Source organism: Schistocerca americana, chromosome X (assembly GCF_021461395.2).
Source record: "Schistocerca americana isolate TAMUIC-IGC-003095 chromosome X, iqSchAmer2.1, whole genome shotgun sequence".
Taxonomy (NCBI): Eukaryota; Metazoa; Arthropoda; class Insecta; order Orthoptera; family Acrididae; genus Schistocerca; species Schistocerca americana.
The window spans coordinates 369,251,368-369,268,355 of record NC_060130.1 but is presented as its reverse complement, the minus strand read 5'-3'; the positions used below and the strand labels follow the sequence as shown (position 1 = coordinate 369,268,355).

General features: G+C 42.0%; 1 protein-coding gene across 1 annotated transcript in view; it reads right to left on the bottom strand.

Annotated features, from left to right (window-relative positions):
- Positions 1 to 16,988, bottom strand: part of LOC124555150 (transforming growth factor-beta-induced protein ig-h3-like) — a 326,998-nt gene that overhangs the window by 28,423 nt on the left and 281,587 nt on the right. The window contains exons 9-11 of the mRNA XM_047128967.1: positions 15,489 to 15,626; positions 15,285 to 15,400; positions 8,694 to 8,884 (exon numbers count right to left, since the gene is read on the bottom strand). Of these exons, the coding sequence (XP_046984923.1) occupies positions 8,694 to 8,884; positions 15,285 to 15,400; positions 15,489 to 15,626 (445 nt within the window). The remainder of the gene's footprint in view (positions 1 to 8,693; positions 8,885 to 15,284; positions 15,401 to 15,488; positions 15,627 to 16,988) is intronic.

Below are 16,988 nucleotides of genomic sequence, written 5' to 3'. Positions count from 1 at the left end.
TTGTGTGAATGAATGAATGTGTGTATGTTTTTCCTTTTCTGAAAATGTTTATTTAATATTTTATGTCTTTCATATCTAGATTTTTTTCCTTACTGGTCTGCTTAATTTCTTCATTCCCTTTTGTTCATCTAGCTTATAATTAAGACATTTTAAATGAGAGTGTTTAACTGAACCTTTGCTTTATTTTTCTTAGGTATTTTTTCTTCCTACCTGCAAGATAGGATGTGGGATGAAGCCAGTTGTCTTCTGGAGGCATTACCTCAGTTCTTTTGTCACTTATTCTGACTTCTTAAGAAGGCAGAGGAATGTTCAAATCTGCAGTTGTAATCTTCTCAGAAACATCAACAATAGAAATAGATGGCAAATTATTGTTATGGTTAGATTCTGTTGGCAAAGATCAATCAGTCTAATAAGTCTAACTTCTGTATTATTTCCATTGGTGAAGACAATGGGAAATTATATACCGACCTGTACAGAACATCACAGATTGTTATTGATCTTGCCATAAGATCATAACATACTGTATTATAGAATAACCTGAGAGAAGCAAGAACTCCTGAGTCTAGAAGTAGACTATTGCTTGTGTGAGGTAGCAGAGTAAGCAAAATTATACTATTAGTATTTTCCACATTTGCCCCTGTGAAGTTAGTGTTCCGCCATAGACATGTCTGGTGTACATAATAGCAGCTGCATGAGCCATTACAGTTTTGCCATGTTCTCTTTCTTGTGTCTGCATTACAGATTTTCCACTTCCCTTTGCAAATTCATATACCAGAATGCTTGCAGTTTTTGTAGTTAACACATAAGGGATATTGCATGGAGAAGTAGTATAATCAGGAGTTTTTTTTCTTTCACTTTTGTTAAGACATTTGACAGCCTGAAACATATTTTCAAATCTAGAAGAAAAATCTCTTGTGTGTATTGTTTAAGGGTTGACAAAGGAATTCCTACAATTCCTTGTAGTTTGATCATTCAGCAGTTCTGTAGTGAGAGAGAGAGAGAGAGAGAGAGAGAGAGAGAGAGAGAGAGAGAGAGAGAGAGAGAGAGAGAGAGAGAGATCTATTGCTTTAATGCTGACACTTGATACAATTTCAATTTTTGAAGACTATTGTGTGTTGAATTAGAACAGTTAAATGTGAATTATTCATTTAAACTTAATACTTGATACACACATGAACCATTTTAAGCAGTTCATATCTAATGTTCATATAATACTTTTAACTATGATTTTGGTAATGTGTAATGATTTGTAAATGCCATAGAAAAAGAAACATATTTTCATAATTTTTTGTCTGTGTATTATAATATGGTAGTTTGTTGACTTGGATTATGCCTGTACAAAGAATTACAATTTTATTGGAAATGAGCCAGAAAAAGATCACAAATTGTGTACATAAGGAAGCTAAATTTGTAAGGCCTGTACTGAAGATTACTCACCACCCACAAAACAGAGGCAGCATTCAATAGTAGTACATGATGGTGATGCATCACTAAGGCAGGTACAAACCTTGAGATTTTGAGATAGCTTTACCACCAGAAAATTATATTCATCAATATGTATTTTTCACATTAGTCTAAGGAACCTTGTATGTCTCTTGGCCTTGAGTTTCATGTAATTTTGTGCCTGATACCTGTGTTATCTTTCCTTAATTTTTTCCTTTTAGATTTGTTATATTGTTTAGAGAGCCTGCTGTTAAAAACATTAGCAATCCACATGAGTTGCCATATGTGACTGATATTACTTGTGTCACAATCTCTTATTTCAGTTTTACTCTGTGGTTTCTTGTGATTTGAGACTTTCTCGGCGTATTCCATTCGTGAAATCTTCTCGGGTGATCAGCCGAGTAAAGGCGTCGTCTTCTCGCAACGTTTCGAAGGGTTTCGTACCCATCATCTTCAAGCGAAGTGATTTTTTGTCTTCGCTTGAAGATGATGGGTACGAAACCCTTCGAAACGTTGCGAGAAGACGACGCCTTTACTCGGCTGATCACCTGAGAAGATTTCACGTCTGTGGTTTCTGGTAACTTTCACCATGCAAGAGTAGATTTGTTACTCCAAATATTAGCTACCTTAAGGCAGATTCAGAAATATATCATTTACAAATTAGTGAAAAAAGCAGCAGGGTTTCCCAGAAGTATCAAGGGATGCCCGAAGTAAACACTTTTATTAGATTAAACTATTTTCACATCCTTCCTGGAGATTTCAGTCTCCTGCATCCTACTGTAGCAATATGACAAACCAGTGGTTGCCTCTAATGTCATGAATCCAATTTGTGTAACAGCAAAGTATGACAGAATAACTTAAAAGCCTTGGTGTACATGTCCAGACCAGAAACAAACTTTTTATTAAAAGCACTAAGGATCTGTTCAATAACTACATTTGTTGATGGTTCTGTTTCCATAACTTACATTTTGTGTCATGGCATTTTATAAATATTTTTAACAAGCAGGAAGAATGGGAATTGTTTAACTTATCTTTATCCTAAGCCATATTGCAGATTTCACATGCAAAACAATCAACAATAATTGAATAAGAGCTCTTAGTTCACCTGATAATTATTAAAAGAAAAAATTAATTTGAAGGCAATATTATAGGAAGATGACGATGGGCATGTGATACTACGAGAATAATTTCACTGGGCAATGAAAGACCTGAGTCAAAACTAGTCCTCTGGGGTAGACAACATTCTCTCACCTTTGTGGAGACAGACAGACAGACAGGACAAACTATTCCCCCTAGTATGTAAGATCTGAGACAAGTGTAATACCCTTAGACTTCAGGAAGAATGTAATAATTCCTGTTTGAAAGAAGGCAAGTACTGAAAGTCATGAATATTGCACAGCTATGAGTGTGGCACATCATGGTTACAAAACGTTAACTAATCAACCACAGATGAATGGAAAAATGGGTAGAGGCTGGCTGACCTCAGGAAAGATAACTTATGGATCTGCAGAAACGTAAGAACATGTGAGGCTGAAGTGACTATGGCTTATCTCGAATACAGAAGCTGAACATACACTTATAGCATTTATGCATATAGACAAGGCTTTTGACATTGTTAATTGGACTACACACTTCAAAATTCTGAAGGTAGCAAGGATAAAATACAAAGACAACATTTAGTCTAAAACTCGCACACAAATGAAATACAGTTTTGCACAATGACTTGAAAGTGATGCAGTGCCTGATAAGGGAATAAGAGGGGGAGGGAGGGATTGTTGAGGGAGAAATCACAGCATCAGTATAGCATGTAGCTTCAGAGGGATGTTGTTCCAAATAAAGTCTCATTTTTGTTGTACAGAAGTTAATTATTTTGTATACCATCCTTCCTGTGTTTTGTGTTACTAACATTTTGAAGGGAATGACAATATTAAAGCGATTGTATACAAATTCAGCAATGATATTTTAACTCATCAGTGTCATCTTTGTCACGCTGTGATGCTTCAACATGCATTTAAATTGCTTGGATGTATATTATTACACTTGACTGTAGCTCAAGGCAATTCATTAGAAAAAATTTGAAGATTCAATAAACCTGATGTAAAAGTAGCATTCATTGAGCAACTAGATATGACAGTGATCCTACCCTGACAATATTTTTCATATAAATTATAGCCATAGGTGTTACTTCATTTCAATTCAGTTGGATGTACAGTGGTAAAATCTACACTATAAATATATATTTTTTCTTTAAGTACGCAACTTAGCAACTGAAATGGTGTCACACCATACTGTTCAGTGAAGCCTTGTTTAGCATACACTAATAAATTTTGTTATGTGATGTTACTGGAATTTTCAAAATGCAGAACCTGTATATATCTTGGCATCAACAACAAATTTAAATAACACACAATTTATCTCACTGATTAGGAAGCAGTCTGCAAATTACTTTACAGGTGACAGCAGAGGCAGCAATTTCCTTTCACTGTCATTTGTATGGTAAACTGTAGCCTGTCTTCCTAATCACAGTTATTGTAACATAGCTCATAGTCTGTAGTCTTTTACATTTAGTCATCTTGTCAGACAGTAGCATATCATATTTAATAATTATTTACAGGATAGATACAGTAGCATTATATATACACCCGAAAGCAGAAAAACAAATGTTTTCCTGGAGAGAATGGACTGTTCTTAATTAATAAATATTCTACAGATTCAGGGAGCTTGAACGATTGCCTACTTCTCTCTCCTTATTAGAACCTCTGAATCAAATGCACAGTAACTTCGCATTACATGGTGCAAATTGTAGATGTGCCATGATAATGAATGATGCAGAAAAGAGCAGAAATAAAGCTTGTAGGAATCTCACACTAAGATTGGTTACAACAATCCTTTACTGAGCTGAAATTACAGTAAGGAAAGCTTCATAGTGTTCTGTTCTGCATGCTGAAAATTTGCAGTTTTCATGAATTGAACACTTACAGGCATATGAGAAGAAATTCCATTTGAATTGGATTCATATACATAATGGACTATTTCATTTAGCTGTGTGGCGTGTACAGTCATGTTTGCTAACAATTAGAAATAATGTGCAAGGTTCACAATGAAATGAGCATATGGCATTGCTGGCCAGGAGGCCCCGTCTGGGGAAGTTCGGCCACCAGGTGCAAGTCTTATTGCAGTCGACACCACATCGGGCAACTTGTGTGCCAGTGATGAGGATGAAATGATGATGAGGACAACACAACACCCAGTCTAAGAGCAGAGATAATCTCCAACCCACCCAGGAATCGAACCCGGGCCCGCTGCATGTGAGACAAGCATGTTACCACTCCGGCTAAGCAGGCAGATGGTTTACAATAACTCTCTTCGTACAGTAACATAGTTTCTGTCATTTACTCTTTTTTTTCCTGCTGAGGGAGAGATGTAGCCTATATAGCAAACTGTATTGTAGCTTGTGCTGTGAATATATTTACCCATTCTTTCTGCACCTATGTATAGTTCTTGTGCGGTGGCACTGAATTTCATTATTGTGGTGTAACTGGCAAGTATTGTTACCAATTTCACTGTGGTAGAATGAGTACAAGGAAAAAAACAGTAATTTTATAGAATTTATGGTGCCCTTGTGGGGTTTCTTTCATGATCTTTAAAACCTATTTTTGCATGCTTGAAATCTGACTCTATGAACATAAATACCGTTAATATACAAGACGAAAAGAAGCTGTCATGTGTGTAGCCAAACAGACACTACATAAATGTATAACAATGGCTGCTCTTTCTGAAAAGTAATTTGGTAATTAATGGAGAAGACTGTAAGGGATTAAAACTTCCTGTCAGGCATATACCAGAAAACATATCTAGGTATATGTTAAAATGTGTAACAGCTTTTGGTAAACCAATATTTAATTGTAACTACCCTGGAATTATATGTTACCCAGCAAGCAAAAATTAATGGCATTATGATGACACTCTCCTTAAAGTTCATTGTATATTTTCTGAAGATGGGCTCTGTACTCAACAACAAATTGCTATTTTTCATATGCAATGACAATATTAAACCTCTTTTTATAGTCCTACATAATGATTTCTGGAACATGTTGTTATTATTTAGGTGTATACTAAAGTACACATTATGCTACATATTTGGTCCTCAAAGGAATAATCAGATCAATCAAAACAGAGTCAAGGAACAGGTAAAAATACAGTTAGATGAAGCACCATATGACTTACTGTCTTGTATGTAATCTACCCTTGTTTCCATTTCTTCACTGTAGTGTAAATGCAACAAGTACACCAGACACAACAAACCACACTTCTTCCGCACTACACTCAGATTACATACAGTGAGCATCGAGCAGTGACTCAGCCTCACTTCAAAATCATTCTGTGACACACAGACACACACACACACACACACATATACACGCACGCAAAATACATACATGTGGTATTACAAATGAAAAAACAAAAAAGTGTGTGTGTGTGTGTGTGTGTGTGTGTGTGTGTGTGTAAAACTTTCCCAAGCCTAGTTGCCTGACATTGTGCAGAACATTGAGAGGCCAACTCGCTACTGCCTCCCGCCACCCTTGCCCCTTTGCCCTTCAGAGGTTCCACGTCTTTGGGAGCGTCTATTTGTGGACTTTGCCAGTCCCTTCCTCAGAGAGATACAGTTTATCTTCACAGACTGATTTTCCACGTTACCTTGTGTAATTCCAAAGTCAAAAACCACAGCAAGGGAGACATAAGCGCCTTGCAAAGAAATATTAGCTATTTAAGGGTTCCCAGAAACAATTGTCTCGTACAATGGGTCTCAGTTTTCATCCAGTATATTTCAGAATATCAGCTTTCGGAACATCATAAAACATCTGACAACGGCGCCGTTCCACGCAGCCTCAAATGGTGATTCCGAGCAGTTCTCCTCCATCTTTAAAGTCCAGATGCAGAAGATGGTGTCAACTATACCCGAGGCCGAGATTCCGATCCATTTCCTGATCTCCTAGAGGACCACATCGATAGAAGAGCGCATCCCAGCAGAACTGCTGTATGGCCGCCAACCGGACCGTTTGGAACTTTTGGGGCCTACAACACGCCCACAATAGCCTAGCTGTCATCCCTGCTACACGCCAGGCATAGAGGTTTGGGCTTGCACCTTCGGGAGGGTACCAGGACGGCTTCCAGGCGTCATCAGAGTCACTCGCAGACGACAAATGTTAACAATGGTGCCATGCTGGTTGTTGTAGGTTGGCAGGAGAGCCAACACCGTGTTACTAGAGGAAGCCGAAAGGCACGCGTTTTAGCTCACGCAGGCTGGCGTGAGGTCTGGAACACGACAAGGAAATTAGAATTTAGAAAAAACGGACGTAGCTGGTGGAATACTTAACTTTAATCCATTAATGGTGAACGTCGCTCTTGACGGTACGTGATTCAGTATCAATAGTAACTGGTAATGGCGCCTTGCTAGGTCGTAGCAAATGACGTAGCTGAAGGCTATGCTAACTATCGTCTCGGCAACTGAGAGCGTATTTTGTCAGTGAACCATCGCTAGCAAAATCGGTTGTACAACTGGGCGAGTGCTAGGAAGTCTCTCTAGACCTGCCGTGTGGCGGCGCTCGGTCTGCAATAACTGATAGTGGCGACAGGCGGGTCCGACGTCTAACGGACCGCGGCCGATTTAAAGCAACCACCTAGCAAGTGTGGTGTCTGGCGGTGACACCACACTGGTACTATACGGTCACAAGCTGTGTCCTCGCTTAGCGGCTGACACGTGCGATCGACGTTTGACCACGGCGTAGAACAGGAATGAAGGGGACCGACGTCAGCGTGCTCCACTGGACGACAGCATATGCCAGTAGCTGTCTAAGCATACTGGAACAATGAAGTGTTTACACGCACGCCGTCTGTCTTGCTGCAAACACTTCGATGGATTCCTGAAGCCTTAGCCAACCCACCGAACTCACTGAGTCTTTTTCCTTGAAACAACCGCAAGGAGCCACATTGTAACTTCCTCACTTACAAACTTCAGTTTCGACATTGTGCAAGAAATATGCTGTCGACCAGACATTCTTCATATTCGCAGTCTTCCATCTGACCACAAAAATGTCCTATTTCTCAGACGGTACAATGTTTGTGTTTTTACACCAGTTTGAATTCATGATGCTAATGAAAATCTTGTACAATCACTTCTCCCAGTTAACAGTCTCGTCAAAAGCCGCGACCGCGGCTCTGTCTACAGCCGTCCACAGAGGCCTCACTCCACAGGAAGCATATTAGATTACATTAGATTTACTTTCATTCCAATTGATCTATAGTGAGGAGGTCCTCCAGCTTGTAGAACATGTAAGAAAAACAATAATACATGACAAATATTTACAACTGAAACAAATAAGCTAATGTACATTCCACAGGTCCCAAGTGGAATGATCGTAATTTTTTTAATGAACACTATATGAAAGAATCATTTTACGAACACTAATGCACTGAATTTAAAATAAAAAAAACTTTTTTTTATTTATGATGTAATAAACATGTAATAGAACTACTACAACACTTATTTATAATGAACACATTACTGCAGTGAAATGGTGCAGAGTTGGATTGTACTTACACACACACACACACACACACACACACACACACACACTTATTCACAATGAACACATTACTGCATTGAAATGGTGCAGAAGTTACATTGTACTTTATATGTATATATCAGTTGGTTCTACTGAGAAATTCATCAATGGACTAGCAGGAGTTGGCCACCAATAAATCCTTTTGGCTTCTCTTAAACTGAATTTCATTGGTTGTTAAGCTTTTTATGGCTGCTGGCAAGTTATTGAAAATGTGTGTTCCTGAATAATGCATCCCTTTTTGTACAAGAGTAAGTGACTTTAAATCCTTGTGAAGATTATTCTTATTTCTAGTATTGATTCCATGAATTGAGCTGTTGGTTTGAAAAAGTGATATATTTTTAATGACAAATTTCATTAAGGAATAAATATATTGGGAAGCAGTAGTTAGTATCCCTAGTTCCCTACACAGGCTTCTGCAGGACGTTCTTGAGTTCACACCACATATAACTCTTCCTGCATGTTTTTGTGGCGGAAAGTGGCTTTAGTTTTGAGCAACTTTTGGTAAATATGAAATAATAAAATTTCGCGAAAGTCTTTACCATTAATAGCTGAAAGTGGTCGTATAGTTCTTACCGTCTGTAATGTGGCATGCATAAGCCGAATGAGAAGTTGTTTCTGCCTTACGTGAAGTTTCCGTCACGGCGTAGGATGTCGCCGGCCGAGCTGTTGGGGGGTTGGAGCGGCTTGTTGATGACGTGTATGCAGCCGTTCATGCCGTGGATGTCGGGCCTGCGCAGCATTGCGTCCTCCACGCCCAGCGCCTTGCGGTAGACCTGCAGTCGCAGCGGGTGTGTCTCGTCCAGCGACATCAGCACCTGAACACAAGTCTTGCAACTACAACTGTCCTCTGTCAACAATCCTCAGCCTAAAGCAGCGCACCCAAAGAACCGAAACCATATGCCCATCAGTCGTATTTTGTGTAATGCACAGTGGTTTCAAATTAATGGACGAGTTCGTGGGGCTGTATTTTCAAGAATAAGTTTCACATTAAACTTACAAGGGGGATCCTCAGATTGAAACAGTGACTTTCAAATCGCACACAAACCTCTGTAGAAGCTCTCGAACGTAGCGTGCAGCAAACTTGTAAGCATTTCCCATTAGCGCTTTGCTGACAAATTGCGTTTAATTGTTTCGATTTAAAAGTGATGGCAGCGATATGCGTTTTTGTTTGCAAGTATATTTCGTGGAAAATATAATAACATTTCAGTATAGGGGCTGTAATCCATACAAATTATAAAAATGTAAGTATTTGTGTATGTATGTACCACATCTCTCCCTAAACCACTGGACCGATTTCAACCAAATTTGGTTCCCATATCATTTACTATCTGGAAAGAATCACTGTGGGGGTAAGAACCACCGTCCTATCAAAAGGGCCGGTGTGAAAATGCAGTGTAGCTCACGGCTGGACGTTACCCATACTTTAGTTATCCAGTCTCTGAGACTGAGAGAATTTGGAGACTAGCAACAAACTTTAGACATAATTTCAGACCGTCACGAAACTTTTTCTCGCTGATGACCGCCACGAAAGGATGAAAGGAAAAAAATTGTGGCTCTTTTCATTTTCGCTGTTCATGCAGTAAAGCTGCCACATGAAGTTTTAATTGATTACTTTAGTATTCCTGACATTTTGCAGGCAGTATTCACATATACCACTGAATGTACCAGAAAAATTACGTCATTGTGCGACACTTAATTCAGGAGATACGACCTCATAAACACTGAATGTTTGAAAAACCACTGCACATTTCATCATGCAAGATGTTTAAATTTATTACTTCTTTGCTTCAACTCTATTCGTAACACTTTTGTCAGATAGTACTCACATATGCCGCTGAATGTACGTGCAGAAATATATCATTGTATGACTCATAGTTCAAGAAATATGACTTCAAATACTGACATGCAAGAGAAATCTATCGCATCATGCATGACGTTTTAATGTATTACTTCTTTGCTGCTAATTCTATTCACAACACATTTCTTAGACAGTAGGCACATACACACTGGATGTACCTGCAAATTTACATCATTTCACAGTACATGGTTCTCAAAAATGAGATTGACAGGAAGTTCAAAATGGCTAAGCAGGGATGGTTAGAGGACAAGTGTAAGGATGTAGAGGCTTATCTCACTAGGGGTAAGATAGATACTGCCTACAGGAAAATTAAAGAGACCTTTGGAGAAAAGAGAACCACTTGTATGAATATCAAGAGCTCAGATGGAAACACAGTTCTAAGCAAAGAAGGGAAAGCAGAAAGGTGGAAGGAGTATATAGAGGATCTATACAAGGGCGATGTACTCGAGGACAATATTATGGAAATGGAAGAGGATGTAGATGAAGATGAAATGGGAGATATGATACTGCGTGAAGAGTTTGATAGAGCACTGAAAGACCTACGTCGAAACAAGGCCCCCGGAGTAGATAACATTCCATTAGAACTACTGATGGCCTTGGGAGAGCCAGTCCTGACAAAACTCTACCATCTGGTGAGCAAAATGTATGAGACAGGCGAAACACCCTCAGACTTCAAGAAGAATATAATAATTCCAATCCCAAAGAAAGCAGGCGTTGACAGATGTGAAAATTACCGAACTATCAGTTTAATAAGTCACGGCTGCAAAATACTAACAGACGAATGGAAAAACTGGTAGAAGTCGACCTCGGGGAAGATCAGTTTTGATTCCGTAGAAATATGGGAACACGTGAGGCAATACTGACCCTACGACTTATTTTAGAAGCTAGATTAAGAGAAGGCAAACCTAAGTTTCCAGCATTTGTAGACTTAGAGAAAGCTTTTGACAGTGTTGACTGGAATACTCTATTTCAAATTCTGAAGGTGGCAGGGATAAAATACAGGGAGCGAAAGGCCATTTACAATTTGTACAGGAACCAGATGGCAGTTATAAGAGTCGAGGGACATGAAAGGGAAGCAGTGGTTGGGAAGGGAGTGAGACAGGGTTGTAGCCGATGTTGTTCAATGTGTATATTGAGCAAGCAGTAAAGGAAACAAAAGAAAACTGGGAGATGAAGAGGCTTGCACAGGATAGAGTAGCATGGAGAGCTGCATCAAACCAGTTTCAGGACAACAACATAGGTGAAATATGTGTACAAATGAGCGTGAAATATGTTAAATATGTGTAAAATATATCTGACATGTGCATGTGCGAGGAAAGCCAAGGGTAAAAAGCTTATGCTAATCCCCTGGGAGATTGCAGTCAGATTTGGTACACACATTATTTACAATCTGGAAAGATATACTGTAGGGCTGTACTGCAGGGGTAAGAGCCACAAGCCTCCTATTGGGTCGAATGTACTGACACGGAGAGAGAAGGGAGGACGAGGAGATGGGCAGACAACGGGGGTGGGGGGGGGGGGAGGAGATAGGCGCACAGATAAGAGGAGGAGGAAATGGACAGTGGACAGAGGTGGGGGAGGGCGAGATGGACAGAGAGAGGGGAGAGAAGGAGATGGACAGAGAAAGAAAACAGGAGGAGCTGGACAGAGTAAAGGGGGACGAGGAGACGGACAGAGAGAGAGGCAAGGATAAAGCAGAGAGAGGAGGGAGGACGAGACAGACTAATAGAAGATTGGAATAACAGATTTTTCTAAAGCTACGCACCGTATTCGGTTTGATATGTACAAAAACTTTGTAAAAGGACTTTTTTTGCAAATTTTTCAATATTTATTTCACAAGTATGAATTTTAAAGTCTCTATCTTCTATGAAAATCAAGTAAAATTCTGAAGCAGGCGTGGTATAGATCTTTATAGCGTCTCCCCTATGTATACCTTTCGACTACTTTCATCGCAGATATTGAGGCATGCGAAACTAAAGGTAAAGCGACTCTCATACTAGAACAGTTCATCGAGAGTTTTGCTTTGCGCCGACAAGGGCAGGCTCCAACTGCGCTGCTGGAGGGCGCAGTCCCGGTCGCAACCTCTCAGATGACAACTAGTTTGAACCGAATTACACGATCTAGTCAGATTAATGTGAGCGCCGCCTATGTTCGACGTCGATGCGCAATAATGCAGACAGCAGGTGGTAGCACTAGCAGTGGAGGGTATATAAAGCTCGCCGGGGGATGTGGAAAACAGTGCAGTCGTTGTCGTAACGCGGAAACGCTGCGATTTTTCTGACGTCCAGAAGGAAATGATCATTTGCTTTCGGGCCAAGGGTGGAAGCATTTCCGAAACGGCTAAATTAGTAAACTGTTCGCGTGCCGCCGCGGTTAAAGTATACCGTGCAAGGTAAAAGGCGTTATCTAAAACTGGCGCTGAGGCAACTGTGGCGCGTCACCGGCCACGGACGACAGGGTGAACGACAGCTGTGGAGGTGTGTGCGGGCGAACAGGCGTGCAACTGCAACTGTCGAGTAGCTGACTGCCCACATGAACCGAGGGGCTACCAACAGCGTCTCCTTAACGACCGTTCAGCGAACGTTGCCGCGTGTGTGCCACCGCGGCAGGCGTCTGGTTCAAGCAACCGTGCAGACTGCTGTTCATCGTCGATGAAGGACGGAATGTTGTTGTTGATGTGGTCTTCAGTCCTGAGACTGGTTTGATGCAACTCTCCATGCTACTCTATCCTGTGCAAGCTTCTTCGTCTCCCAGTACCTACTGCAAACTACATCCTTCTGAATCTGCTTACAAGGGAACATCCCCCTTGGCACCTCCCCCCCCCCCCCCCTCAGATTTAGTTATAAGTTGGCACAGTGGATAGGCCTTGGAAAACTGAACATAGATCAATCGAGAAAACAAGAATAAGTTGTGTGGAACTATGAAAAAAATAAGCAAAATATACAAACTGAGTAGTCCATGCACAAGATATGCAACATCAAGGGAAGCGTGAGCTGAGGAGCGCCGTGGTCCTGTGGTTAGCGTCAGCAGCTGCGGAACGTGAGGTCCTTGGTGCAAGGCATCCCTCGGGTGAAGAGTTTACGTTCTTTATTTTCGCAAAGTTATGATCTGTACGTTCGTTCATTGACGTCTCTGTTCATTGTAATAAGTGTAGTGTCTGTGTTTTGCGACCGCACCGCAAAACCGTGAGAAAGGACGTGCCTCTCCAATGGGAACCGAAAACATTTGATCGCAAGTTCATAGGTCAACCAATTCCTCCACAGGAAAACACGTCTGATATATTCTATACGACACTGGTGACAGCATGTGCGTCACATGACAGGAATATGTTGTCGACCCACCTAACTTGTGCACTTGGCGAATGGGTAAAAAGATTCTTCTACCTTGACCGATTTAGATTTTCTTGTGGATGTCATAATCACTCCCAAAAAAGTGATGAAAACATAAGAGTTTGTCACATAAACTGCAACAAATGAATGCAACAGTTTCACAGTCGCATAGTTTTCCCTGTGCTCTCCCAAAACATTTGTTTTTAACGTTTTCAAATTTTTCCGTGTGTAGACCGTCAAATCCTGCATATGTCCAAGCATATCTGAACATGTCCTGGAATTTTAGAGAGCGAAGTTGATCGTGTGTGAGTGCCTGAACTTTCATAATTGTCTGAAAATAAAAAAAAACTCGTCACTCGGGGGAAGACTTGAACCAAGGACTTCTCGTTCTGCAGCTGCTGACGCTAACCACAGGACCACGGCGCTCCTGAGCTCACATCATCCTTGATGTTGCATATCTTGTGCATGGACTACTCAGTTTGTATATTTTGCTTATTTTTTTCATAGTTCCACACAACTTATTCTTGTTTTCTCGACTGATCTATGTTCAGTTTTTCAAGGCCTATCCACTGTGCCAACTTATAACTAAATCTGAGGGGGGTGCGATGGGGAGGTTCCCTTGTTAGCGCATTCATCTCTTGGTCTCCCTCTACGAGTTTTACCCTCCACGCTGCCCTCCAATACTAAATTGGTGATCCCTCGATGCCTGAGAACATGTCCTACCAATCGATCCCTTCTTCTAATCAAGTTATGCCACAAATTTCTCTTCTCCCCAATTCTATGCAGTACCTCCTCATTAGTTATGTGATCTACCCATCTAATCTTTAGCATTCTTCTCTAGCACCACATTTCGAAAGCTTCGATTCTCTTCTTGTCCAAACAATTTATCGTCCATGTTTCACTTCCATCATACACGGCTACACTCCATGCAAATGCTTTCAGACACTTAAATCTATACTCGATGTTAACAAATTTCTCTTCTTCAGAAACGCTTTCCTTGCCATTGCCAGTCTACATTTGATATCCTCTCTACTTCGACCATCGTGTTATTTTGCTCCCCATATAGCAAAACTCCTTTACTACTTTAAGTGTCACATTTCCTAATCTAATTCCCTCAGCATCACCCGACTTAATTCGACTACATTTCATTATCCTCGCTTTGCTTTTGTTGATGTTCATCTTATACATGCACGCGAATACCGAAACTGGACGTTCACCGAGCGGCGTCAGGGGGCCTTTTCAAATGAATCGCGTTTCATGCTCCACTGGAGAGATGGCCGTTGGCTATGGCGCTGCAACAATAGTAGTAAGGAAGAGGGACGATTAAGAACTGGGGAATGTTTTCGTGGCGTTCCCTTGGTGATCTCGACATAATGGAGGGCACAATGGATCAACACTAGTAAGCATCTCTGCTTGGGGAACAAGTCGACCCCAACATGCAGTTTGTTTTTTCCCTGGCACGTTGGAATCTGACAGCAGGATAATGCAACGTATCGCACAACTCTCAGTGTACGCGCTTGGTCCGAAAAGCACTAAAATGAGTTTACCATACTCCCCTGGCCACCTAACTCCCCGGATTTAAATCCAATCGCGAACTTCTGGGGCTACCACGATGTGTCTATTCGCACCGCGGATTCTCAACCGAGAAACCTAGGTTAGGTGGCCACGGCACGGGGGTCGGCACCTTCCAGAATCTCACCGGCTCACGTCAACGCTCCAAGTGTGGTTATTCAGGTTTTTGACAGGCGACCACATTAATGTGATTGGACAATACGTGCATCCACGTTTCAGTCGCAACAACTCTTTCGTATCTAACGACCCATATGACAAATGGATGCTAAGCTGTAACCCGTTGTGCCATTTTATAGCCTGTTGCCCAGAATTAAGTTATAGGACATCCTGCCTATAGGATTCAAGTCATTCATAAGAATTTTTGTACTTACACAGACAGGAGGCCCAATTAGCATTTTTGAGGGACACATGTCTTCAGAGGCACCGGTTGTAAGAGCTTACGAGTTGTGCACAAACCTGGTTGTCTGTGAAGTCGTGGCTGTTGATGCGGCCTTGGGTGGCGTGGAAGAGGACGAACTGGCGGGCCTTCTCCCGCTGTGTGCGGAGTTCCTGCAGGCGCTGTGGAGGCAGCGCTGCACACAACATACACACAAGTCAGGCAGGGTCCGTCATCTCCGTGTCCGTCTGGGCGGGCAGCCGGGCAGCCTAGGCACGACTTACCTTCCATGGCTTGGTCGTCCGGAGCGAAGACGGTGTACTCGCCGTAGTTGTCGAAGGCGTCGTCCAGCCCGGCGGTGCCCACCACTTGCATGAAGGAGTACAGCCGCTCCTGCTGCAGCAGCTGCAGCAAGCTCTTCGCTGCACATCACGTACTTTGAAAATATCTAGTCTGGTATTGTATGTAAATATGTATGCGTAAAAGTGTATTGCTATGAATTATACACTACTGGACATTAAAAGTGTTACACCAAGAAGATGGCGTGCTACAGACGAGAAATTTAACCGACAGGAAGAAGATGCTGTGATATGCAAACGATTAGCTTTTCAGAGCATCCACACAAGGTTGACGCCGGTGGCGACACCTACAACGTGCTGACATGAGGAAAGTTTCCAACCGATTTCTCATACACAAACAGCAGTTGATCGGCGTTGCCAGGTGAAACGTTGTTGTGATGCCTAGTGTAAGGAGGAGAAATGCGTACCATCACGTTTCCGACTTTGATAAAGGTCGGATTGTAGCCTATCGCGATTGCGGTTTATCGTATCGCGACATTGCTGTTCGCGTTGGTCGAGATCCAATGACTGTTAGCAGAATATGGAATCGGTGGGTTCAGGAGGGTAATACGGAAGGCCGTGCTGGATCCCAATGGCCTCGTATCACTAGCATTCGAGATGACAGGCATCTTATCCGCATGGCTGTAACGGATCGTACAGCCACGTCTCGATCCCTGAGTCAACAAATGGAGACGTTTGCAAGACAACCACCATCTGCACGAACAGTTCGACGACGTTTGCAGCAGCATGGACTATCAGCTCGGAGACCGTGGCTGCGGTTACCCTTGACGCTGCATCACAGACAGGAGCGCTTGCGATGGTGTACTCAACGACGAACCTGGGTGCACGAATGGCAGAACGTCATTGTTTCGGATGAATCCAGGTTCTGTTTACAGCATCATGATGGTCGCTTCCGTGTTTGGCGACATCGCGGTGAACGCACATTGGAAGCGTGTATTCGTCATCGCCATACTGGCGTATCACCCGGCGTGATGGTATGGGGTGCCATTGGTTACACGTCTCGGTCACCTCTTGTTGGCATTGACGGCACTTTGAACAGTGGACGTTACATTTCAGAAGTGTTACGACCCGTGGCTCTACCCTTCATTCGATCCCTGCGAAACCCTACATTTCAGGAGGATAATGCACGACCGCATGTTGCAGGTCCTGTACGGACCTTTCTGGATACAGAAAATGTTCGAATGATGCCCTGGCCAGTACATTCTCCAGATCTCTCACCGATTGAAAACGTCTGGTCAATGGTGGCCCAGCAACTGGCTCGTCACAATACGCCAGTCACTACTTTTGATGAACCGTGGTATCGTGTTGAAGATGCACGGGCAGCTGTACTTGTACACGCCATCCAAGCTCTGTTTGACTCAATGCCCAGTCGTATTAAGGCCGTTATTACGGCCAGAGGTGGTTGTTCTGGGTACTGACTTCTCA